We start from the raw sequence: 26,376 nt of genomic DNA on the forward strand, positions 1-26,376 counted from the left end.
TTGCATTTCAGTTATGAAGATTAATGGAAACATGATGAGAATATGAGTAATCATATGACAGTCTGCCCTTTATATTGCTGCCTATTTCTTAGAGAACGTAAGAAAATATTAGACCTCAAATTATCATTGAGTTGGCCAACTGATTGCTTCAGGGCAGATATATCTGAACTTTGTCTGTGTGGTGTCTCAAAGAATAAATAAAGATAATTGCTGTAATATGTGGCGGAAGGAACCGAAGATAGGCACAAAAAGCTGGAGTAACAGTCAAAGCTGGAGTAACACAAAAAGCAACGAAACAGGCAGCATCTTTGGAGAGAAGGACTGGGTGGCGTTTCGCATAGAGACCCTTCTTCAGACTGTAATAATATTGGGTGAGTAATTTTACTGTCCATTAAAACATGGAAAAAAAAGTAAGGTCTTGTTTTTGTGACGTCCTTCTTTAGTCTAAGTGCAGGCAGGGTAGCAGTTTGAGTGCTGTTATGCTTTTCCTGCAGGACATGGGAAGTCAGGGAAACTTCCACAGTCCCTCAGGACCACACCCATGGGAAGTGTGGTCAGTGCAGCTTCTGCCTAACTGAGGGAACTGGAGCTATCGCTGGGCGACCTCAGGATCATCCAGGAGAATGAGAACTTCATAGACAGCTCTAGTGAGATTGTCACACATAAGGCGAAGGCAGAAAGTAGATGGGTGAAATTAAGAAGGGTAAAGTGAGTTAGCAGTGGGTGCAGGGATATCCGATGTCTTTTGGATACAGTGAGGGGTATGATCGTGCAGGATAACATAGAAAACATAGGCAATAGGTGCAGGAGTAGGCCAATATGGTCATGGCTGATCATGGCTGTTCCGGCTTTCTCCCCATATCCCTTGATTCCATTAGCCCAAAGAGCTCTATCTAACTCTCTTGAATACCAGTGAATTAATTGGCCTCCACTGCCCTCTGGCAGAGAATGCCACAGATTCACTACTCTCTGGGTGAAAACGTTTTTCCTCATCTCAGCCTTGAATAGCCTTCCCTTTATTCTTAAACTGTGACCCCTGGTTCTGGACTCCAACAATATTGGGAACCTTTTTCCTGCATCTAGCCGGTCCAATCCCTTAAGTATTTTATATCAAAGTAGCAGCAACCATATCTGTGGCATTGAGTCTGATTGTGATGCACAGCAGGATAGGGTGAAGTCAGATGGGGATATGTTCATAGGAGACTCAATAGGTGTTGGACAGAATGGAATTCATTATGCGTATCCAGGTATGCCCCCTTAATATAGAGAGCCCTACTAGAGAGAGTGCAACACTGGACCTCTTCTTAGTGAACAAGATAGGGCAAGTAACTGAAGTGTCAGTGGAGGAGCACTTTGACTCCAGTGACTATAATTTATTAGTTGTTTTATGGTGAACGAGTGGATTGAGCCACAGGTTAAGGTGTTAAATTAGGGAAGGCCAATTTTGAGGCATTAGGCAGGAACCTGCAGAGGTCAATTGTGAAAGTTTGTTTGCAAATGGAAGTATTTCAAAAAGCGATATATCAAGAATACAGGACAGTATTTTCCTGTTAGTGTGAAGGGCAAGGCAGGCGAGTTTCAGAAACCTTGGTTGAGAAAAGTTGTCGAGGATCTGATAAGGAAAAAAATGGAGACATTTGTCAGATTTAGGCTGTGGAAATCAAGCAAATCTCCTTGCAATGTAAGAAGTATAGGATCATTTAAGAAAGCAATCAATAGGGCAAAAGGAGGCCTGGAAATTGAGTTGGCAGGCAAGTAAAGGAATATCCCAAGAGATTCTACAGATATATTAAGAGTAAAAGGATAGCAAGTAAAAAAAATGTCCCTTTAAAAATCTAATATGGTCATCCTTGGATAGAACCACAAGAGATGGGGGAGATAAGATCATGGAAGCTAAGGAATTGAGTCATAGGAGTTGCAGTGTCTTAAACAAATTACCAAAGAAGATTTATTGGTAATTTCAAAGCTAATAAAGGTAGAGAGGTTTCCAAGGCCTGACCAAGTATGTCCTTGAACCTAGTGAGAAGCTAGGTAAGGCATTGTGGAAACCTTTGCAGAGATATTCACATCAACATTTCCCACAGGTGAAGTTCTGTAAGACTGGTGGGTGACTAATGTTGTACCATTAGTTAAGAAGGGCAGCAAAGGCCAGCCAGGGAACTACAGGCCAGTGAGCCTGACATCAGTGCTGTGGGGTGGGATTCTTAGGGACAGGGTCTACCAGCATTTAGATAAGCAGAGACGGATTTGGAATGGTTAGCACAGCTTAGTGCATGGGAAATAATGTCTTGTGATGGCTGAGAAGTGCCTGAGGGTGCTGAACCATAGTTACTGTTCAAGCCATCACAAATTTGTAGCTAATCAACCTTCACAGGCCACCCTCTTCCTCACATGTTTTTCTTCTACATGACAATATCCAGATTGTTCAAATGGATGTCTCTTACATGTCCTTCCACTCATCAAACTGTACCATTTCCTATTTCAGATGCACCAGGCATGCCTAATAGTATAAGGAACAAACAGGAGCAGACCGAAGATGGACACAAAGTGCCAGAGTAACTCAGCAGGTCAGGCAGCATCTCTGGAGAAAAAGGATGGGTGATGTTTCGGGTCAGGACCCTTCTTCAGACTCTGAAGAAAGGACCCAACCCGAAATGTCACCCATCCTTTTTCTCCAGAGATGCTGCCTGACCCGATGAATTACTCCAGCACTTTGTGTCCATCTTCAGTATATACCAGCATCTGTAGTTCATTTCTACAAAACAGAACTAGACCATTGGATCCTTGCGATTGCTGAACTCTGACATTGTTCATGTGGAGTTTGCACCACTCAAGTGCCCTCAGGATAATTTCTTGGTCCTCGCTATTTGTTTTCTGTCTTAATGACTTGGAAGAGGAGGCAGAGTGTAAGGTTGCCATTGACACGTAAAAAAGTGGAATGAAGATGCATTGTTGCAATGAAGATGTTCGTTCACTGTTACTCGATGTAGACAGGTTGAGTGAATGAAATAATAGTTGGCAAATGGAGTTTAAGACAGGAAAGTATGAAGCCATGTACTTCTGTAGGAGAAGTCAAACAGCAGACCATTGAAAGCAGAGATATTGGAAATGATTGGAGGAAGGTGAGATCTAGGGGTTCTTGTCCATGAATGCCAAAGGATAGCATTGCAGGTGAAGCAATCAGTTAGGAAGAGAAAAATGGCACATTAGCCTTTATTGCAAGAGTGTTGGAGATAAAATAAAATAAAATATTGTTACAATTGAATCAGGATACTTAGTGAGGTAAAGTCTGAAGAGCAGTGCATAATTTTGCTCCTGGTATTTAATTACCATTGTAGGGAGTCCAGAAGAGATTCTCTAGAGAATTCCCAGGGTACAAGGATTGATCTTTCGTGAACAGCTAGACCTACCTTTTTTTGAAGCTTTGGAGAATGACGGCTGATCTTATTGAAACATGTAAGACGATCTGGGAGCATGGCAGGGTAGATGTTAAGGTGATTCAATGAGCAGGAGAAACTCAAATAAAGGCTCATATTTGCGAGAATAAGAAGTAGTCATTTAAAACTGTCTATAGGTCTACGGTTCGCGAAATACTTGTTCTTGGAGAAGATGGTGAATCTCTGGAATTTACTACCTTGGAGGGCAGTGGAGGTTTGATCACAACCAGTACTTAGTGAGGGTGGATATGTTTTTGAAACATCAGGGAATTAAGGGCTGCATGGAACTGGCCCAGAAATTGAGTTAAGGTCTGGGGAAGATCAGCATTAGAGTCATAGTCATAGAATGTGGAAACAGGCCCTTCGACCCAACTTGCCCAAACCAACCAATATGCCCCATCTACAATAGTCCCACCTGCCTACATTTGGCTCATATTCATCTAAACCTATGATAGACACAAAATGCTGGAGTAACTCAACGGGACAGGCAGCATCTCTGGAGAGAAGGACTGACTGACGTTTCGGGTTTTCATCCTCCTGTGCTACAAGGACCCGAAACATCACCTATTCTTTCAGTCGCCTGTCCTGTTGAGTTACTCCAGCATTTTGTGTCTATCTTCGGTGTAAATCAGCATCTGCAGTTCCGTCCTACACATTCCCTCTAAACTTATCCTATCCATGTACCTATCTAAATGTTTCTTAAGCATTGTGATAGTAACAGCCTCAACTACCTCCTCCGGCAGCTCATTCCATATACCAACCACCCTTTATTTAAAAAAACAATGCTCCCCAGCTTCCTATTAAATCTTTTCCTCCTCACACACCTTTGTCCTCTGTTTTTATTGATTCCCCTACTCTCAGTAAATGGCTCTCTGCATAAATACTTTGTCTATTCCTCTCATAATCTTACACACCTCCATAAGAACACCCTTCATCCTCCTGTGCTACAAGGAATGAAGTTCCAGCCAGCTGAACCTCTCCCTAAAGCTCAGATCTCGAGTCCTGGCAACATCCTTGATCATATTGCCATGATCAACAGGCATGATCCTATTGAATGTCAGGCCAAGTTTTAGGTGCCAGATGGCCCACTCCTGCCTTTATTTCCCTGTGTTCATACATACAGTGATATATTTGCACCGTCCTATTGTTCTTATATTCATCATTGCATTTGTTGTGTACAAAATGTATTTCTTGTTTCCTCCATGAGCTTCAAGCGAACTTGATATTTCACTGCACCCTGGTGTATATGGCAATAGACTAATCAGAATCTGAACAACTAATATTGTCTGGCTAATGTGAGAAATGTTGCCAGAGCCTGCCTGGAAAGTCATCCAAGCCATGTTTACTGCTGTGGGTGTCATTGACATGGGGCGATGGTCTACATCCAGCAACTAACATAACTCTCCCACTCCCATACAAGAAAACAAAGATTTCTGGGATGTTATTTTATCAAGGAATTTAGCGACAGGTCCTAATTTGTAAACCATATGAAGACACAAGGAACTGCAGATGCTGGAATCTTGAGTGAAACAATGTGTTGGAGTAACTCAATGGGTCTGCCTCCAATTCTGGAGGGAATGGACAGGTGACATTTCAGTCTGTCTAAAGAAGGGTTCTGACCCAAAATATCACCTGCCCATTCCCTCCAGAGATGCTGCCTGATGCATTGAGTTACTCCAGCATTTTGTGTTTTACCTTATGTTTTGTGGAGTGGAAATAAAAATCTTCCAGGATGCTTTTTGGTTTCTCTAATCTGATCCATTTCATATATTTTTTATATCTTCCAGAATTTAAAAAAAATATATTCTTCTTTATAGCACAGGCATTAAAGGCTTCCTATATGGAAATTATTTGTTGGGGTTCCAAATTTTGATCTTCACTCAGGAAGCTTATCTAGTGAGGCTAAAGTCTACAATAATAACAAATTTGTCCAGGGAAAGTCATAAAAGGAAGTTGACAGATTAAACAAAGTGTTCTCTTGGATATGCCATCCATCACAGGGTCATACAGCAAATTATATTTTCCATAATTGGATAAATGGTATGAATCGAAGAATTGGTTATGTTTAACTACTTCACATTTACAGTTCAGTTCAGTTTAGTTTACTGTCATGTGTACCAAGGTACAGTGAAAAGCTTTTGCTATCCTGTCCTTCCAGAGCCGCTGTCTGAAAAAAGCTCAGAGAATTGCTAAGGACAAACTGCACCCCCTCCACATATACCTGGATCTCCTGCCATCAGGCAAGAGATATCGAAGCATCAAAGCCCGGACTACAAGACTGCTAAACAGCTTCCGACCACAGGCTGTGAGGCTGCTAAACAGTCACTCTGTACTCACAGTCACTTGATTCTGCGGCTGGCACGGACACTTTAATAACTGGCACTGGCCACTTTAATAACTGGCACTGGCCACTCAAATCAGCTGCCCCGGACATTTTTATGATTGGTTTATTGTATTTTAACGTTGTGTTTTACCTGCTTTTAACTATTTATTTATACTGTTCCATCAGGGACTGGATTGTTTTTAGTGTTATTATGTGTGAAACGTTTTAAATTTCATGTGCGATGCTCCGCTATTCCCTGGGAAACGTCTCTTCATTTTGCACTGTACAACTGTTGCTTGCAAGATGACAATAAAGGTTGATTTGATTTGATTTGATTTGATTTGATTTGATTTGACATGCATTGGGCTAGGTTTATATCAGGCAGTTGTTGGTACTAGTGGTTTAGGTGGGAGACATTTGGAAGACTCCCTGGCCTGATTGTTGTTCACAAGATTATTTCTCTCCTAGAGAATGGCTAATAAATCCACGATTAAAATCCCATCCAACGTTGCAAAGCCTTCCATAACACAGACAGCTCAAAAATACATTCCCAGCAACACACGACAAACATATTGCAGTCATTAAGGCCAAAGCTGAAAGGAGTCTACGTGTTGGAATCACAATCCAATCCTGCCTCTGAAATTAAATATTACAATAACATACTGCAGCTTTATTCAGTTAGGAATGCAGACTGTGACTATTTCCTCCACTGAAAAAAAGGAAAATGGGAAAAATATCAACTGGCTGTAGAAATCCAAAAATATTTAAACATCAAAAGCGGAATAGTGCTGTAAAATGTGAACAATAATAAGATTTTTTAAATCTTCTCGCCAGTATTGGAACACCACTTTCTATCAACTTCCTCGCAATTTATAGATCATCTTTGAAGCTGACTTCTCACCTACATAGGAGCCTGCCATGAAACTGGACCTTTGAAGCCCTCTGTAAACGGCTAAAGCTGTGCGTCTGGATCAGATTGATGCAAAATTACTACTCATATTTTGTACAGATGTTTTCTTTTCTGGTCCATTAAGTTACTAGTCATTTCATTTTCAAACAAAGTTGACATAGCATCCGTGGATTAAAGTGCGCAAAACACATTCTAGTATACATTTGTAAACTGACCAGATGCTAACAATTACAGGTTAGTTTTCATTTTAGTGCATGAGATGCAAGAGAAAAAGAATTGCAGTGCTCTCCACTGCAAATTATTGTGTTTAATCAGATCTTGGGAAATTATTAACCTACTTTATTTGATTTTGTTTGGATTTTCTGTGATCACTGCATTCAATTGTCATCATATAGTATTTTGGCACATCTGCTAATTTACTGGAAAGTATAAATTTTCCCAACTGTTTTGAAGCAGAAGTGGAGATCAGATCCAGGCCTACCAGGTAATAGATTCTGAGATAATTGTAATGTCCTGAAAATTCCATGTCCTGAAAGGTTTGTTTTGCAAGCATCCCATATGAAATGAATAGTATCTCATTCCTTCACAGCTATGAGGGTTAATAGTAAGATTAAACGAGAACTTACTAGTTTCAAGTTTGATCGTTATTTTATGAGGAGTAACGTTGAGGGAATACGTGAAGAACCCCGCCAGGACGCATGCGTGTCATTCTTCAAAGCAGCGGTGTGAAATCACAGATAACTGTAATGACTAAACATAGTAAGATTAGAGAAGAGATACCAGTTGAGTATATGATCAAGGGTGGGAGAGGAGGGCACGTATTCCCTCAAAGTTACTCCTCATAAAATAACGATCAAACTTCAAACTGGTAAGTTCTCGTTTAATCTTACTATTTTACTTCGGAGTCACGTGAGTGACTACGTGAAGATTTTAAAGCTCTGTGATTTCATGCCATGGAAACGAGTCCATGCATCACATATGCCTTGATTATGGGGAGAATAGAGTTAACATCATTAGACATTAATACGATATTGAAACCCAACGATAAATATATTAACACCAATTATTGCCCCTATTTATGAGGTAAATTATATTACAGAACTTAAATTTGTTTCTGCAAATGTTCCAGGTTCAATGACTGGTTTGTTATAAAGTCGTTGGAAAGTTTCCTCCGTTGACCATCCTGCTGTCTTGAGGATTTGGTCCATAGGAACGTCCAACTTCATAGCTGCCGATGTAGCTGCAGCCCTGGTGGAGTGAGATTTAAAAATGCTAGTGTCTACTCCAGCCTTTATTAGGACCTTTTTTAACCATCTAGAGATGGTCTGGACTGTCATTGTTTTGAGTGGCTGTTTGTAGCTGATTAAAGTGACATTTATTTCCCTCTGATGATCTTAGTATACTCCATATATAATAGTAAGTGTGTTACAATACAGAGACGACCATCTGTCGGGTAGGCCCTGAATTCTGTTTTTAGGCCTGCTGACCCCTGTCTGTTCTGTTTGACTATTTCATTGATGTGAAAAGTTATATTTCCAGATGAAATAATCATGTTGTCCAGCCTTAGTTTCTGTAGTGACTGGACCCTTTGTGCCGTGACCAAGGCCATCAGCATGACTGTTTTCATAGTCAATTTCTGTAGGGACAGAGCTGTAGCTGGAGACCAGTTTCTGAACATGGTCAGTACAATGCTCACATCCCATATTTGGGAGTACCTGGTTCTTGGGGGATTAATATTAAAATGCCCCTCATGAGTTTGGTTACCAGGGTGTGTCCCAACAGAATGCCGCTCTGTTCCTTGCCACAGGTATGTTGACAGAGCACTTCTGGCGCAGTTGATGGCACTATGACTCTCATCGTAATGGAGGCTTGCCTGGAATTGCAGAACAGACGGGATGTTCATAGATCTGTGGGTGATGTTTATTGTTGTGACAGTACTTCCCATTTCTTGATGACACCAAGTACTGTTTTTTGGTGGACTGTCTGTGGGCCGCTGAAATAATATCCACTGTTCGGGCCGTCAGTCCCAGGTGTAGTAGAGGTGCTTTCAACTCTATAAATTAATAGGTTTATATAATTATGACATGGGTAACTACCCTTTGTTGCAGGAAGAACCAGTAAATTAGGTCTATGATGGATGGTGATGCATGGTTCTAATACCATGTCGTGTATCACCGGGACCCATGGTTGAGTAGGCCAATCGGGTACTATCAAAATAGCAGACGCGGAGTCTACTGTATATTCCTAAATACCCGACTGATGAGGCAGAAGGAGGGAATGCATAAATAAATAATCCCCCAATGCAGCGAAAATGCATCTGTACCACTGCCCCAGGTTCTGGTTCCCATGAACATAATTCGATAACTGGTGAGAGCATGGATGCGAATACGTCGATATCTGGTGTTCCATACCGTGCTGTAATTTCAGCAATACATTTTTTATCCAACATCCATTCAGTGTTTTCATAGAATTAGCGTGACCTGTTGTCTGCCACTAAATTCAGTTTACCTGGTAAGTAGGTAGCTGATATCCAAATATCTCTCTGGATACACTATTGCCAAATTGTGTTGGCCAGATTGTCACATGATGTCGATATGTTTCCACCCATATGGTTGATATATGCTACCACGGTGGTGTTGTCAATTTGTAGTCTAACATGCTGGTGATATAACCCAGAACAATATTACTTAAGGCCATGGAATGCACTTAACATTCCCAGGTAGTTTATGCCCAGTGTTTGTAATAATGATGCCTCCTGTGCATTCCATCTCCCCCACAGCTGGAGATGGAATTGGTAGAATCCCATCCAAGTGTACTGGCATCAGTATGTAGTTCCATAGACGGGTAGCTGATAATGTTTGGATCGGAACAATGCCTAATGTTATATTTCCACCATTTTAGTTCCATTGTGGCCTCTGTTGGTAGCTTCATTGGTCTGTCAGAATGACCCCCATAATTTATGAGTGCACGAATGTTTGCCCTCTGTAATTTTTGATAATGTCAAGGTCCGATTTGTGTGGCTGGAAACGCAGCCACTATAATGCCAATTATTCTTGCTACCAGTCTGATGGATGGTTTTGTTTTGCTGCAAGCCTCCATTAAGGCTGTAACCTTTTCTTTCGGCAAAGTCACTGACATGTGAACTGTGTTAAGGGTGTACCGCAGATGATCCATTGTGTTAAATAATATCTGTGGTCACCTCTAATGGGTACTGTATAGTACGAAAGTATTCAAATTAGTCAAATCTATGATGATGTGGCAACCACCATCTAGTTTATGATAAAGATTTTGGACACGAATTCCTGTGATTCGTGTTGGATATCCTCCATTACTCCTTTTTTATATGGGCACTGTAGTTCAGCATGTGCTTTTGATTTTGATTTTTTTTTTTTTTTTCTTTCTTTTTTTTTTCCTTGCCTGTAAGCACGAACATTCGGTTCGGTACATGCTGAACTGGAGGATTATGTTTTGTATAAATTCTATGGTATAACCCTATACTTCTGAAAATATAAGTGTCGGTAGTTAATTTATTCCATGCATCCAGATAGAATTGTAATCTCCCACCAACCTCGTAAGGAACCAGACCCACCTTCCTCCATGGTTACTATTAGTAGGTTTGTTACTTTTTCGGCATCCTCCGTGGACGTTGAGGTGCCGGTGTCTGGATCTGTAGTTGGGTCGGTGTTGAGGGTTAGCGCATACCCCAGGAAGTAGTTTTTAGACGTTGCTTTAATGAGCCCCAGGGTTTTCCCTCTTTGTCAAGTTCTTTTACCTGTTTTGATAAGTTGCCTCCAAATAGTAATATTGGTGGTTAGGAGGTTCCAGGTTTGCATAGGCCTGCAAATTATGGTCTAAAGCTGGTTGGATGGCACTTCTTCCTAATGCTGTTTACTCGTATTGGTAGTTGCAAAATAAAGCCAGTGCATCCTGGTGACCTTGTGTCATGTCTTTTTTGTTTATTGTGCGGGCGAAACCCGTAATTCCCGCTGTTAGGACTTTCAGAACTTTCTGTTGTTTCAAGTCCCTGGCTCTGCCATGTTTTCAAATACACTGGTTGACACTGGGAACATTCAGTGTTTTGCAGTTCCCTGATGGTAAGTGTCTTCCAATAGGTTTTCTTGCACCCCATGTGCACTAGGAGTATGTTCTGCACCCCTCTTCAGGTTCAGCCCAGAATTGACCCCCTGTACTCCCCTCTGATGAGGGAGAAACACTGTGCAGCCCTACAAGAGGTACTGCTGTAGGACTTACTAGCTGCCCCCTGTGACTAGTCTCCATCTCCCGGAGCCTGCCACTTACCTGCTCCAACAGCCGCTCCAGCTGGCTCCAATGCTCTCGGGCACTGGCCACTCGCTGCTGCTTCAGTTCCTACAGCCGCTCCAACTGGCTCCAATGCTCATGGTCACTGACCGTCGTGGCTGCTCCTGAAGCCGCTACTCCTGAAGCCGCTCCTGCTCCAGTTCCTGCAGCCGCTCCAACCGGCTCCAATGCTCACGGTCACTGGCCGTCGCAGCTGCTCCTGAAGCCGCTCCTGCTCCAGCTCCTGCAGCCAGCCCAGGATTGACCCTCCGTGCTCCCCTCTGATGAGGGAGAAACACTGTGCAGCCCCACACGAGGTACTGCTGTGCGGCTTACTAACTGCCCACTGTGGCTAGCCTCCATCTCCCGGAGCCTGCCACTTTGGAGTATTTCCTCTAGCAGCCGCTCCATCCGGCTCCAATGCTCTCGGGCACTGGCCGTCGCGGTTGCTTTTGAAGCTGCTCCTCCTGCAGCCGCTCCAACCGGCTCCAATGCTCACGGGCACTGGCCATCGCGGCTGCTTTGTTCCCCGCTCCCAGCCGCTCCAACCGGCTCCAATGCGCACGGGCACTGGCCGCTTGCGGCTGCTCCTAAAGCCGCTCCAACCGGCCCCAATGCGCACGGGCATTGGTCGCTCGCGGCTATTCAGAGTCGGACTCATCGGAGTCAACGACTCTGTTGGTTTTTTGCTTCGCTCTACCGCCCGGCCGTGGCCGGTGCGGGAGCGAAGTCGGGCACAGCTGTTCCCATTACGGGAGATTGGCGTGCCGTTGGCTGCTGCTGCCGGCTGCCCGCAACTCCGCGGTTCTCCCCCGCCAGCTTTCCCGCTGCCTTCGTGGATCTAGTCCATGTCTCCACCTGTAAGGTAAGTGGAAGGAACGCAGAGTCTCCTTACCTGCTGTTCCCGGCTTGCAATTTTTGCCGCTAAGGGGAACGTTGTTTCCCCTGCTGTGACTCGTTGCAATGCGTGTAGCGATATGACACGCATGCGTCCTGGCGGGGTTCTTCACGTAGTCACTCACGTGATTCCGAAGTAAAATCCACTTTATTGGACTTATCTTAGTTGCAGTTTATTGGTGCTGCAGGTGAAATGTCAGCTTTGACAAAAAGTGGGAACCAATGGTAGACTTGGATGCAGTCCATCATTCGCTGGTTGTGTGCAGAATAGATGCACAGTTGACTGCCTCGGGGAATCTGGCAATGCATGCGTGATCTGATGGTGATAGTCACATTCAAATCGACACAGTATAATTGTTCCTTTCCCAATGAGGTTGCAAACCACAGAACATGTATGTACTGCCATTCCTACATTTGCTCTGTGCAGTTTATTCGTACCAAGCGGTGGCTCTTGTCTGCTGTCTTTTTTTAGAAACATGTCTATAAGTTTGAATACATTCATAGTGCATAATTATTTAAAGCTGTCAATGTAATAGTTTTATCATTATGGTATTACCATTGAAGGCTGGGCAGTGGAATGAAAGCAGGAAAATTGGATTAGGAGGCAGAGATCAGCCATGATTGATTGGTGGAATAGTCAATGGGCCGAATGGCCTAATTCTACTCCTACACTTGTGAACTGTGAACTAGTGAACTGGTAACACTTTCAGAGAGCCAGCATTGACAAAGTGAATCGGTGGCCCGCTGAGATACTCCAGCATTTTGTGTCTATCTTGACAAAGTGAATAGTCTCCTTCTGAGCTGTACATATTTGTGATTGAAGGTTTATTTCTACCTGGAATTGATCAATGACATACATATAATATTAGAATTAAGCAATAATCAGTGCAAATGGGACAATAAAACAAGCATCCCATCTCTTACTGCTATCTGCAATGGCAAGGTATCAAATGAATTATAAGTGCCATTAACAAACTGCTTGACTTTGGTCTTCATCACAACCTTTGACTTCCCATCACAACTACAGTCATGTTTCATTCTCACAAATCATGTTGCAGGAATGGGAAAGATAAATTCATGAAGATTTGTTCCTCTGGATTAAAGATGAATATGAAGTAAGTCCCCTGCAAATATCATGCTTGCTCTGCAATCTGTAAGTCCTGACATCTAACTGAGTCACAGAGAGAAATAAAGAAAGAGGCAGGGGGGTATGTACCTACTTTGAATTTTGAAATCTGACAAAGTCTCTATGAGGGAAGTAGACGAGGCTTGGAACAAAATACAGATGGATGTAGGTGAAGTATATAAACTTCTAGCTTGAAGGCAACCTCCTCAAGCACAAATGGGAAGATGAAGAAAATAAATGATGGTAAAATGAGGTTAAGTGCACTTCTGGTGAACATTTGAAAGAAAAGCATGAATAGAAAAAGATGAGAAAAAGGAAAGCTGGTAAAAATGTAGATGATAGGAGTGAGAGGGGATGGGAGTAAACATGAATAAAGGAGTATAGGGAACATGTGCTGTAGTATGTTCCAGTTTATGATTATGCTGCCTCCACCAGCAAGGAATTCAGTCTACAACCACCAGTGCCTTTTTTGTGCAAAATAATATGGCAGCCACCTGCTCCCACTTGAAAGAAAAGCAGAAATAACAAAGGATAAAAAAAAGTTAAAAAAATAAAATCCAGAATCAATGAGAAAGAGCGAAAGCAAAAAAGTTAGAGGAAAGAGAGTAAAGAGGTAGAGGCAGGTCAGAAAACATTCCCTAACTTATTATGAATGCAATGTTTTGGTAACTCACCCATTGGAATGTAATATATACCAGCTGGAAAAAGTTATGTCCTGGCTCCTTCTGAGACTGAAAAGGTAATTCAAAGTCAGGCCCCATTCCGGTAAGGGAATAATAACACAAGATTCCAACCAAAAAAAGCACAGCTCAACATGTGCGAGAAAAGTAATGTGACCAACAAAGAGGCCAAGGGGACATTGTACACCTTCCTCAGGAAATATTAACACGGAAAGCCAATATAACTACAGTGGAAGAGAAAAAGTTCTGATTAATCTTACCCTGTGATTCTACCCTTGAGAACACAAGCAATGATTTTGGTCCTGAAATATTCACGTATTGATGTAAGTGTTAAAATAAAACATGACATATGATCAGAGTAACGTATGCTTCTAAAGCTATATTAGAGAAAGACACAAGTCCATTAATATGTAAACTGATGCAAGTTGCACTGTTTTTGTTTAATTAAGAAAATAAAAAAATACAACTGCATTATAGTTCTACAACAAAAAAATCTACGCAGATTAAGTTTTCTGTAGTTGGGCTAATATGATCACTTGTTTCAGAGGGTTTTTTTATGCTACAGTCAAATCCTTTACCCATGCAGGCTGCTGTGTCCAATGATAGTAAAACCAACGAAACAATGGTTACTTCATTCTCATCAGAACAAAATTGATATGAAGTAAAATCTGGATTACAAATTAGATGCTGCTCAAAACACAACAGCTAACAAGTTAACATCTTAAAGTCGCATACCAATGGTATTTAGTGGGAAACGGGGGGGGTTTATCCCTGGAGAAACGTGACTCCTCTGATATTGATGGTACTGTGGTATGGGAGAAGGCCATGGTCTCATTTGTTGGACTGGAATGTGGATAGATACTTAACTGGGTTCCACACCAACTTTCACACCCATCCAGACTGTATCATTATATGTTGCTCAAGCACAAGAATGTTTTGTTATTTCAAAAACAAAATATAAAAAAGTTACCTTGTCCAAACTTATTTGCTGTATAGGTTTCAGAAACCTCTTTGTAGCCAAGCATCTTGCAGACCACTTCTCCATCCAACTTGTCCCACTTATCATCACACACTGTCCCCCAGAGATTGTCATAGAAAACCTCCACCCTGCCTTCGTGAGGTCCTGTGCCATTCACCAGTCTTACCACAGGTCCAATTTCTCCTAATGAAAACATGGATTAACAAAATGATTAAAAGCCAACCAACATAAACAAAGCATAGGCATCTGATTGTTGCAAAGAAATTGAAGATGCATTGGACGTAATTTCCCAAACCTTCTGAACCATAAATTGTGGCCTTGGATTGAACATTTGGAACTCTCACTCCATTGGGTAAGAATGAATGGAAAGAAGATAGAACCCAAATAATTTTATTGCTGACCGCTGAAAATATCTTGAGAGGAAGTTACTGGAATTTTCTTTGGAAAAAGAAGAAGTGAACATTTGAAAATTTATTAGCAGATCATAGACTCGTGGTTTAGTTATTATTGAATTCTTGAGAAGGTTAAAGACACAATAGATAATTAGTAAAAGTGAAAGCATGCAGAATAGGAGGAAACTTCAGGCCTGATTGTTGTTGATCGGAAGATAAGAGGCTAATACACTCGCAGACTTATGAGCGTAATACAAAAAATTGACAAAATGTGCAAAGTACTGCTGGAAGTGAACATAACAACATACTTGTAAACTTTATAGTTATCACCAGAATTACATTGTGAAGGAGGCTCTCGGTGGACAGTGCAAAAATAATGCAATGAACATATTCATAGGAATTGATCTACACTGGACTATTCGAGTGTAGTTGTGGTAAACAATTCATGGTGTTTGATGATGAAATTTCCAATAAATAATATTGACACAAAATCTAAGAATTATAGTTTTAAGCTACAATGCATAATGTGGGAAGCAGGCAATATTACCTGCAGAGAAGACATTTACAGCCTTTTTCCAAGAATATTTAAAGCAGTATTTGGAGATTATTTACTATTTTTCATCCATCTAATCTTTTCCTATCCATGTATCGGTACAACTGTCTTTTAAATGCTGTCATAGTACCTGCCAGCACTACCTCCCCTGACAGCTCATACCGTATATGTACTGCAATCCAAAAGAAAAAGTTTCGCCTCGTGTCCCCCATTCCCCTCACCCACCTGTCCCCTTGTTCTTGATTCCCCTACCCTCGGTAAAATAACATGCATTTACCCTATTAATTTCCCCCATTATTTTATTCACCTCTCTAAGATCACCCCTCAGCTCCTATGCTCTAAGGAATAATGTCCTAGTGTGCCCAATCTCTCCATCTAGCTCTGGCCCCTTGAGTCCTGGCAACATCGTCATAAATATTCTCTGCTCTCTTTCCAGCATAATGACATCCTTCTTAGAGTAGGATGGCCAAAATTAAACACAATACACCAATTGCAGCCTCATCAACATCTTGCACAACTGTAATGTCTCAACTTCTATACTCAGTATCCTGACTGATGAACGTCAATGTACAAAATGCCTTCTTTACTACCTGTGGCACCACAGTGTGTACTTGCATTCCTCAATCCCTCTGCTTTACATCACTCCTCATGTCCGTACCATTCACTGTGAAATTTCTGCTCTGGTTTGACTTTCCGAAATGCAACATCTCATTCACTTATCTGCATTAAACTCCATTAGCCATTCTTCAACTGACTTGCCCAGCTAATCAAGATCCTGCTGCAATTTTTGATAACCATTTTCACTGGCTACAATAGATGTGTCATCTGTAAACTTACCAATCATGCCTTGTACATTCTGATATAAATTGTTGATATAAAGCACAAGCAGCAATGAGCCTAGCACCAACCCCGATGCACATCACTACTTACAAGCCTCAGGCTGTTGTTTATAAAATTGTTGATGGCAAGAATATTCATTGAGAGATGTGCTCATACAAAATCATTTATTACTAGATCTGTTTGCACCTGGCTGTGTATGTGAAGACCAAACACTGAAGGGCTTCTTTAAATGCCTTGCATTCCTTGAGATCACACTTGGAGTATTGTGCACAGTTCTGCTTGCCCGCCAAAGGAAGGATGTCATTAAACTGGAAACAGTGCAGTAAAGATTTATGAAGATGGTGCTTGGAATGGAGGGTTTGAGTTATAAAGAAGGGGTGGATAAGCTGGGACTATTTTTCCTGGAGATCAAGAGGCTGAGGGTTGAGAGGTATATATAACCATGAGGGACATAAATAGATGGTTAACATATCTTGGTTGGCACACATCAGTTGGGGCCATGTACCAGGTTCTGTGCTGCAAAATTCCATGACCTCGACTCGACAATTCCAGTTGTCTGTGTCGGTAATCTCCACCAATAAATCAGCATTTGGATATGTTCTCTGCTTCTGCCACCATTCATTGCCTTTGGCACTAAGTGTTTTTAGAGAGCATCCAGTCCAGGAATGGACTCTCATATTAGGCAGAGGTAATAGAGAAAGTAAAGGATATGTGCGCACACATTCTTGCTGTCCGAGCACGACGTGAGGAGGGCTCTGACACGGGTGAACACGAGGAAAGCTGCAGGCCCCGATGGCATCTCGGGGCGAGTACTCAAGTCCTGTGCTACGCAGCTAGCTCCGGTGCTCACTACAATATTCAACCTCTCCCTGGACAAGTCCGTGGTCCCTGCCTGCTTCAAAAAATCCATCATTGTACCGGTACCAAAAAATGCCTCCCTAGCCTGTCTGAATGACTACCGTCCGGTGGCCCTTACCATGGTAGTCATGAAATGCTTTGAGAGGCTGGTGAAGAAACACATCTGCGCCTTCCTCCCTCGGAACATTGACCCGTTGCAGTTCACATACCGTCCGAACAGATCCACGGACGATGCGGTCTCCCAGGTCTTGCACACCGCTCTCTCCCATCTGGACAGCCAGAAGGGGGGCTACGTGAGGATGCTGTTCATAGACTTCAGTTCAGCCTTCAACACGATAGTCCCCACCAGACTGGCCGGGAAGCTACTGGAATTGGGGCTCAACACCTCCCTGTGTGCCTGGGTCCTGGACTTTCTCACCGCCAGGCCCCAGGTAGTCAAGATGGGAGGAAATACATCGAAGTCCCTCACCCTGAGCACAGGATCGCCCCAGGGTTGCGTCCTCAGCCCCCTATTGTACTCCCTGTACACACATGACTGTGTGGCTAGGTTCAGCTCCAACTCAATAATTAAGTTTGCTGATGACACTGTGGTGGTGGGCCTGATCTCAGACAACGATGAGAAGGCCTACCGGGAGGAGGTGGCTGATCTGGCACTCTGGTGTCAGGACAACAGCCTCCTCTTGAACATCAAAAAAACGAAGGAGCTGATCGTGGACTTTAGGAGGGCACATCATCCAAGGACGTACACACCATTGAGGATAAATGGGGATCCTGTGGATAGGGTGAGCTGTTTTAAATACCTGGGAGTCCACATCTCTGAGGATATGACATGGATAGCACACGTCTCAGCACTCGTGAGTAAGGCAAGGCAGCGCCTTTACCACCTCAGGCAATTGAGGAAATTCAGAGTGTCTCCGAGGATCCTCCAGTGCTTCTACTCAGCGGCTGTGGAAAGCATCTTGTCCGGAAATATTACCACCTGGTTTGGGAATTGCTCTGCCCAGGACAAGAAGGCTCTGCAGAGAGTAGTGTGTTCGGCCAAACACACTATGGGAACTTCACTCGCCCCCCTGCAGGAACTATACATCAGGAGGTGCAACTCCAGGGCCAATAAAATCATGGGAGACCCCTTCCACCCCTGCAACGGACTGTTCCAGCTGCTACGGTCAGGCAAACGCCTCCGTTGCCATGCTGTGAGAACGGAGAGGTTGAGAAGGAGTTTCATCCCAGAGGCCATTCGAATTGTAAACTCCTATCTCACCAGGGACTAACTTTACTGAACCTTTTTCCTTCCGCCCACAATATTTAATATGTAAAAGAATATGCGATTCTGTTTGTAGTTTGTTTGGTTGTTTGTTTGTTTGTTTGTTTGTCTTTTTGCACAAAGTCCGCGAGCATTGCCTCTTTTCATTTCACTGCACATCTCATATGTGACGAATAAACTTGACTTGACTTGGATAGGTCCACTAGAATACGCACTGGTATGAAGGCACTCCAATATGAAGAAAGACATGAAAAATCAACGATTTCAACAGAACAGAGGGATATTCTAGGATAATTTGAAAAGAGAACCTCAAGATATAAAAAGATGGGACATATTAGATTTTTTTTAAAGCAATGGGGAGAATTTTTACACATGAGTTGGTTTGGGTGAGATGGAAACATTTTTTTAAATCGCAGGACCCACTTCACGTAGGTTGCAGCCTGTCCAATTTCATATTAGAATTAAGTGTGTCACAGTCGCCTAACCAATTTTTAAGAGGTAGGGTGGCTAACTACATGTATTATGAGGCTGAGATTTAATTTAATCTAAACACAAAGTGCTGGAGGAACTCAGCAGGTTAGGCAACATCTGGAGAAGGAATGGATGTTTTCGGTGGGATTAGTCTGGAATCAGTTGGAAACCATGTAAGGGAGAGGTGAAGGGCAGATGGAATCAGATGGGTAAGAGGTTCCATTGGCTAAAGTGTGAGAGTAGCAGGTGGATGGAACCAGGAGGGGAGAGGTGTTAAAGTTTCATAGCCCAAAACCACGCATCCCTGCTGTGAAAACCTACCCCTATCATTATAGAAGTCAATAATATTGCAGTGATTAACAAAGAGATCTAGAAACAAATTAAATATTAAATCTTAATTTTAGAAACCGGAACAAGTACATTTCATAAAGAGTTTTATGAAGCTGTTGAATTCACTGCTGGAGTTAGAAATTGAAGCAAAGGCTTGAAATGTAATGCCCCTGTCCCACTTAGGGAACCTGAACGGAAACCTCTGGAGACTTTGCGCCCCACCCAAAGTTTCCGTGCGGTTCCTGGAGGTTTTTGGCAGTCTCCCTAAAGGTCGAAAGTGGTTTCCGCTTCTTCTATGTTCCGGCGATTATTTCAATCATTATTGAAGGTGGTTGCCAGAGGTTGCAGGTGGTTGCCGGAGGTTGCAGGTAGTGGAAGGTAAGACCGTCCACTACCTGCAACCTCCGGCAACCACCTTCAACTAGCATCGCAATCGGCTTCGACTAAAAAATCACCGATTTAAAATGGCAACCTATTTTTAGTCGCAGCTGGTTTTGAATTTTTTGAAATAATCGCCGGAACATAGAAGAAGCGGAAACCACTTTCGACCATTAGGGAGACGGACAAAAACCTCCAGGAACCGCAAGGAAACTTTGGGTGGGGCGCAAAGTCTCCAGAGGTTTCCGTTCAGGTTTCCTAAGTGGGACAGGGGCATTACCATTTAATAACAAATGAAATAGATGGGTTCAAAAGTAAATGAAACGGAGCAGCAATATGTGCAGCACTTATACAATGAATGTGTGCTACTACATACAGTATGTGCAGAATAGACTGCAACATATCTGGATGGGCCAAGATGTACAGTAGCACAATGCTTACGTTGCATGACTAGGAATCTTGTTCTGGGTGTATTCAAACACCACACATTTAACATTTTTAGCTTTAAAGATAAAAGCTACCAAAAATGATCAGGAAACTGACTGCAGGAAAAAATTACCAATCTCTTTAAGGGAAAGAAAACATTGGCCTACAGATTATTTCATGCCTGGAAAGGGATTATGTATTTGAAGCAAAGCTGTGTACAATACTGGGAATGCTGTTAAACTCTGACTTCAGTGGTAATTGAAGGCAGGAGTTTCAAAACAATAGTTTGTATTTTTTTCTAGTAGAACAGCACAAAGAGACGAACTAGCGGTACTTTTTCTTAAATAGACAACAGACAATAACCATGGCGCAGGAGTAGGCCATTCGGCCTTTCGAGCCAGCACTGCCATTCAATGCGATCATGGCTGATCATCCACAATCAGTACCCCGTTCCTGCCTTCTCCCCATATCCCCTGACTCCACTATCTTTAAGAGCCCTATCTAGCTCTCTCTTGAAAGTATCCAGAGAATCGGCCATCACTGCCCTCTGAGGCAGATAATTCCACAGACTCACAACTGTGTGAAAAAGTATTTCCTCATCTCCATTCTAAATGGCTTACCCCTTATTCGTAAACTGTGGCCCCTGGTCCTGGACTCCCCCAACATCGGGAACATGTTTCCTGCCTCTAGCGTGTCCAAACCGTTAATAATCTTAGATGTTTCAATAAGATCACCTCTCATTCTTCTAAATTCCAGAGTATACAAGCCCAGCTGCTCCATTCTCTCAGCATATGACAGTCCCGCCATCCCGGGAATTAACCTTGTGAACCTACACTGCACTCCCTCAATAGCAAGAATGTTCTTCCTCAAATTTGGAGACCAAAACTGCACACAATACTCCAGGTGTGGTCTCACTAGGGCCCTGTACAACTGCAGAAGGACCTCTTTGCTCTTATACTCAACTCCTCTTATTATGAAGGCCAACATGCCATTCGCTTTCTTCACTGCCTTCTGTACCTGCATGTTTACTTTCATAGACTGATGTACCCCCAGATCCTGTTGTACTTCCACTTTTCCCAACTTGACACCATTTAGATAATAAACTGCCTTCCTGTTTTTGCTACCAAAGTCGATAACCTCACATTTATCCACATTAAACTGCATCTGCCATGCATCTGCCCACTCACCCAACCTGTCCAAGTCACCCTGCATTCTCATAGCATCCTCCTCACAGCTCACACTGCCACCCAGCTTTGTGTCATCTGCAAATTTGCTAATGTTACTTTGAATCCCTTCATCTAAATCATTGATGTATATTGTAAATACTGTAGCTGCAGTCCCAGCACCAAGCATTGCGGTACCCCACTAGTCGCTGACTGCCATTCTGAAATAGACCCGTTAATCCCTACTCTTTGTTTCCTGTCTGCCAACCAATTTTCTATCCATGTCAGCACTCTACCCCCAATACCATGTGCCCTAATTTTGCCCACTAATCTCCTATGTTGGTCCTTATTAAATGATTTCTGAAAGTCCAGGTACACTACATCCACTGGCTCTCCCTTGACCATTTTCCTTGTTACATCCTCAAATAATTCCAGAAGATTAGCCAAGCATGATTTCCCCTTCGTAAATCCATGCTGACTCGGACCGATCCTGTTACTGCTATCCAAATGTGCCGCTATTTCATCTTTCATGATTGATCATCTTCCCCACCACCGATGTCAGGCTAACTGGTCTATAATTCCCTGTTTACTCTCTCCCGCCTTTCGTAAAAAGTGGGATAACATTAGCTACCCACCAATCCACAGGAACTGATCCTGAATCTATAGAACATTGGAAAATGATCACCAATGCATCCACGATTTCTCGAGCCTCTTCCTTAAGTACCCTGGGATGTAGACCATCAGGCCCTGGGCATTTATCAACCTTGTCCCATCAATCTACCCAACACCATTTCCTGCCTAATGTGGATTTCCAGTTCCTCCATCACCCCAGATCCTCTGGTCACTAGTACATCAGGAAGATTGTCTGTGTCCTTCTTAATGAAGTACCTGTTCAACACATCTGCCATTTCCTTGTTCCCCATAATAAATTAACCTTTTTCAGTCTTCAAGGGTCCAACTTTGGTCTTAACTAATTTTTTCCACTTCACATACATAAAGAAGCATTTACTATCCTCCTTTATATTCTAGGCTAGCTTACCTTCGTACCTCATCTTTTCTCCACGTATTGCCTTTTTAGTTGCATGGGCGACAGCATTATGTTCTATACTCACATGTTGTACTTGCATTGCATATAGCACATAGTTAAAAATCAGTGCAGCATGGTAAACCAATAAATATTTTTTCAGGGTTTGCTGTAAGCCGTCATGCAGCACAGATTAGATCTTATGTAATCAACGCAATTATAGGCGTTCCTCTGTGGGTCCAGTTAATTGATCATTAGGGAGAGATAGTCATGGGAATAGTAACGCTGAGTGTTGAGTAGGTTGGATTATGACTTTCAGAATTGGTTTAAGGCACAATTTGTCACAGAGTGTCGGTAGTTAGAATCATTATCAGATAATGTGAAGAGCGATAAGATTGAAATTAGTTGCAAGGGTTTAGAGGTTGTGGTTAGTAAAGAGGATTGAGTGGCCTGATGGAGATCTGTTCTCATCCACATGCCACAAGTGTTCAGAACAATTAATGAGGTGGTTTCAGGCATCTTCACACATTGCTGGGTATCACTATGTATTCTTCACAACCTCCATAAGTTGGCAGATTCATAGACAGAAAATTGTAAACTCCACAAACCATGCTCTTTTAGCAAAAACGGTTTCATTGGTTATATCATATTTTCACATTGTTGTTGCACCATACAAAAGGATTTCTACTCTCACACCAATGCTTGATTTAGCTATTCCCTGAAGATCAGCTGTATCAAACTGCTTTCATGGAAAAAACAGTCCAACACAATTTTGAACAATGTAGGGTTTGTAATATATGCTAATTGTGGCAGCAAAGTCCACATTAAATGTCATAACGCCTAGATAATTATGTCTTGAGAAATTGCTGTGGACATTAGGGGCCGCATGGTGTCGCAACAGTAGCATTCCTGTCTTACAGCGCCAGAGACCCGGGTTCGACCCTGTCTATGGGTGCTCTCTGTACGGAGTTTGTAGTCCATATAGGTTTATAGATTAATTGGCATTGGTAAAAATTGTAAATTGTCCTTAGGGTTTTGGATAGTGCTAGTTTACAGGTGATCAATTGTCGACGCAGACTCGGTGGGATGAAGAGACTACTTCCGCAATGTATCTCTAAACTAAACAAAAAAACATTACTTCACTGCTGTGGAGATGCTTTTTACATCATGGTTTAAGTAACACTTCCAGTAAAATAAATCTGGTGGATTGGCAATGACTCTGATGGACAGTCAGAGCACCTGTGTGCCTCTGCATTTTAGTTTCCATCACTGCAGGAAGTATAGATATCTAGCCAGCTGAATGGCCCATGCATTTTAGTGCTTCGATAACCTTGGTTGTATTACCTTGTTGCATCTTAACCTTGGTTGTACATTACCAATAATCACAACAGATTTTAAAAAATGATTGAACAAACCAAAGAAAATAATTATTTTTACTGGACAGGAATTTTATGGAATTTGATGGACATGCTTAAAAAAAGTGAAGAAAAAGCTTGAGTTTACATTATTAGTTATCCTGTAATGCTTTACTCAACAGTGATAGATTTTGAAGAGTGCTTACTGTGTATAAGCAAATAACTGTATCGCTCTGCTTTTTGTGTTGTTAGTCAAAGTAAGCAAGTTGGCCAAGATAATAGCAGAACTTTCAGCTCCTTTTTGATTTGTGCCAAGAGATCCAGCCTTGGTTTATCATTCCTTTAGAAACATGGCACCTTTGATAATACAGCACTCTCGTTGTACAACAGATGGATTATTTGCTTAATCCATATTGGGAATTTAACTCACTCTCAGACAAAATTTAGAATAGGCAGGTATTTCATGTACTGCAGAAAAATAGGGTTGGGAGGGAAAATAGATCGCCCATGATTGAATGGTGGTGTGGACTCAATGGGCTGAATGGCCTAACTTTTTTCATATGTCTTTATGTCTGTTACCTACAAAAACATGCTGACTGCATGAATGGAGAAATAGCAAAGATTATTTTGAATAAATAAGCTTAATTCAAGTTTAATTTATCAAACCGATTTATGTCTAATCATTGCCATGACTCATTATTGGGCATGTGCCAGCTGATCCATGCTTAATGACCAGGCTAGAAGACCTATGTGAACTATTTTGATTATCCAGGCATTCCAGCCTGTGTTTGTGGGTTATGATTTATGACTAGCAGATGCAAATGCTGGGCCGTACTTTAATTTACAAGCTAAAGCAGAATTATGGGACCTTTCAGATAATATCACAATAGAAAAACCTGCACGTCACTTTACAAGTCCAGCCAAAGTAGGCGGAAAGGCATTGTAATTGAACAAATAACAGTCAATATGCATTCATAGTCCTCACAATAGAATGTAGAGAAGTAAGAAAGCAGCCTTTAGAAAAAGTATATAACTACTTCCACATGTATCGTGCCTTCCATGTTGGAATACTGCCAATCTAATCTAATAAAAATACTTCAAAACATTTGCTCCAATATTGTTCCTGTTTGGTGACTCCCACTGCATCTTTGTTCAGGATGAGCCACCATAATCTTGTAATTATTTTTTAAAAGAAAATAATTAGCGTTAAATCATACAGGACAAAAAAGTTGCTTGATTGGGGTTCCTAACAATGGAATTAAAACTAATTATCTCAATAATTGGTGCACAATGGCCACATCCCACAGCATTCACTGGCAAGAAGGAACGACATTGTTAAAAAGTCATTGTCTTCAGATCCCCATTCAAAGATCACGCACATCATCATTCCTTCTTCGGTTTTGGATCATAGAAATTCCTTTCCCATCACAATAAATCAGAATCAGAATGAGAATGCTTTATTGTCATTGCATGTGTCACATACAACGAGATTACCGTGTCTCTCCATTTAAAAGAACTTCAAACATTCACATACTCATACTTTTTACACTCCCTCCCTCCCCAAACCCACCCATGGATTCACATTTACATAAATTAACACTGTCTCCCACCCCCCCTCCTTCCCCATAACCTGCTCCCGAGACAGAGTTCAGTTCCAAGATTGCTGATGGGTAAAAGCTGTTCTTGAGTCTGGCAGTGCGTGACTTTAGCGACCTGTACCTTTTGCCTGAGGGCAGCTGTGTGAAAAGGTGGTGACAAGGATGTGTAATGTCTTTCACGATATTACAGGTCCTGCTGCGGCATCTGGAGTGGTAAATGTCCTCCAGAGGGGGCAGGGGGAGTCCAATGATACCCTGGGCAGTTTTTATCACCCCCTGGAGAGCTGCTCTGTCAGCTGCTGAACAGTTCCCAAACCAGGCAGTTATGCAGTAAGTAAGTATGCTTTCTACCGGACAGCGGTAGAAAGACTCCAGCAGTTTAGCAGACAGATGGGCCTTCCTCAGTGTTCTGAGGAAGTAAAGTCTCTGTTGCGCCTTTTTTACAACTACAGCAGAGTTCACAGACCATTTAAGGTCCTCACTGATGTTGATCCCCAGAAATTTAAAACTAGGCACCCTCTCCACCTCCTCGCCCCCTATCTCCAGTGGCCTGAGCTCCGCTCTATGTCGCCTGAAATCAGTGATGATCTCCTTTGTCTTTTTAGTGTTCAGAGAGAGATTGTTGTGAGCACACCACTCAGAAAGTCTGTGCACCTCCTCTCTATAGGCGACCTCGTTCCCATTTGAGATGAGCCCCACCACGGTTGTATCGTCCGCAAATTTGCGGGGTGATGGGGCAAGCAGTCATGTGTGTATAGGGCGTAGAGGAGCGGCCTGAGCACACAGCCCTGCGGTGCTCCTGTGCTGAGGGTCAGGGATGTCGAGGTGTAGGGTCCAAGTCTCACCGTCTGTGGGCGTTCATTGAGAAAGTCCAATATCCACCGACACAGTTGACTGCTGAGGCCAAGGTCTAGCATTTTTGTGATCAGCTTGCTGGGTATGATTGTATTAAAAGCTGAGCTGTAATCAACAAAAAGCATCCTGACATATGACCCCTTCTCCTCTAGGTGTTGTAGTGCAGCATGGAGGACAGTGTTTATGGCATCCTCTGTAGATCTATTAGCCCTATATGC

At 42.4% G+C, this 26,376-nt stretch overlaps 1 protein-coding gene across 3 annotated transcripts in view; it reads right to left on the reverse strand.

Moving 5' to 3' along the window:
- Positions 1 to 26,376, reverse strand: part of scara5 (scavenger receptor class A member 5) — a 101,532-nt gene that overhangs the window by 5,313 nt on the left and 69,843 nt on the right. For 2 of the 3 annotated variants that reach the window (XM_033021103.1, XM_033021102.1), the window contains exon 8: positions 14,643 to 14,834. In XM_033021103.1, the coding sequence (XP_032876994.1) occupies positions 14,643 to 14,834 (192 nt within the window). Of the gene's footprint in view, positions 1 to 13,666; positions 13,724 to 14,642; positions 14,835 to 26,376 lie in introns of all 3 variants that reach the window. The other variant, XM_033021104.1, reaches the window with a different exon arrangement.

Source organism: Amblyraja radiata, chromosome 5 (genome assembly GCF_010909765.2).
Source record: "Amblyraja radiata isolate CabotCenter1 chromosome 5, sAmbRad1.1.pri, whole genome shotgun sequence".
NCBI classification, from domain to species: domain Eukaryota; kingdom Metazoa; phylum Chordata; class Chondrichthyes; order Rajiformes; family Rajidae; genus Amblyraja; species Amblyraja radiata.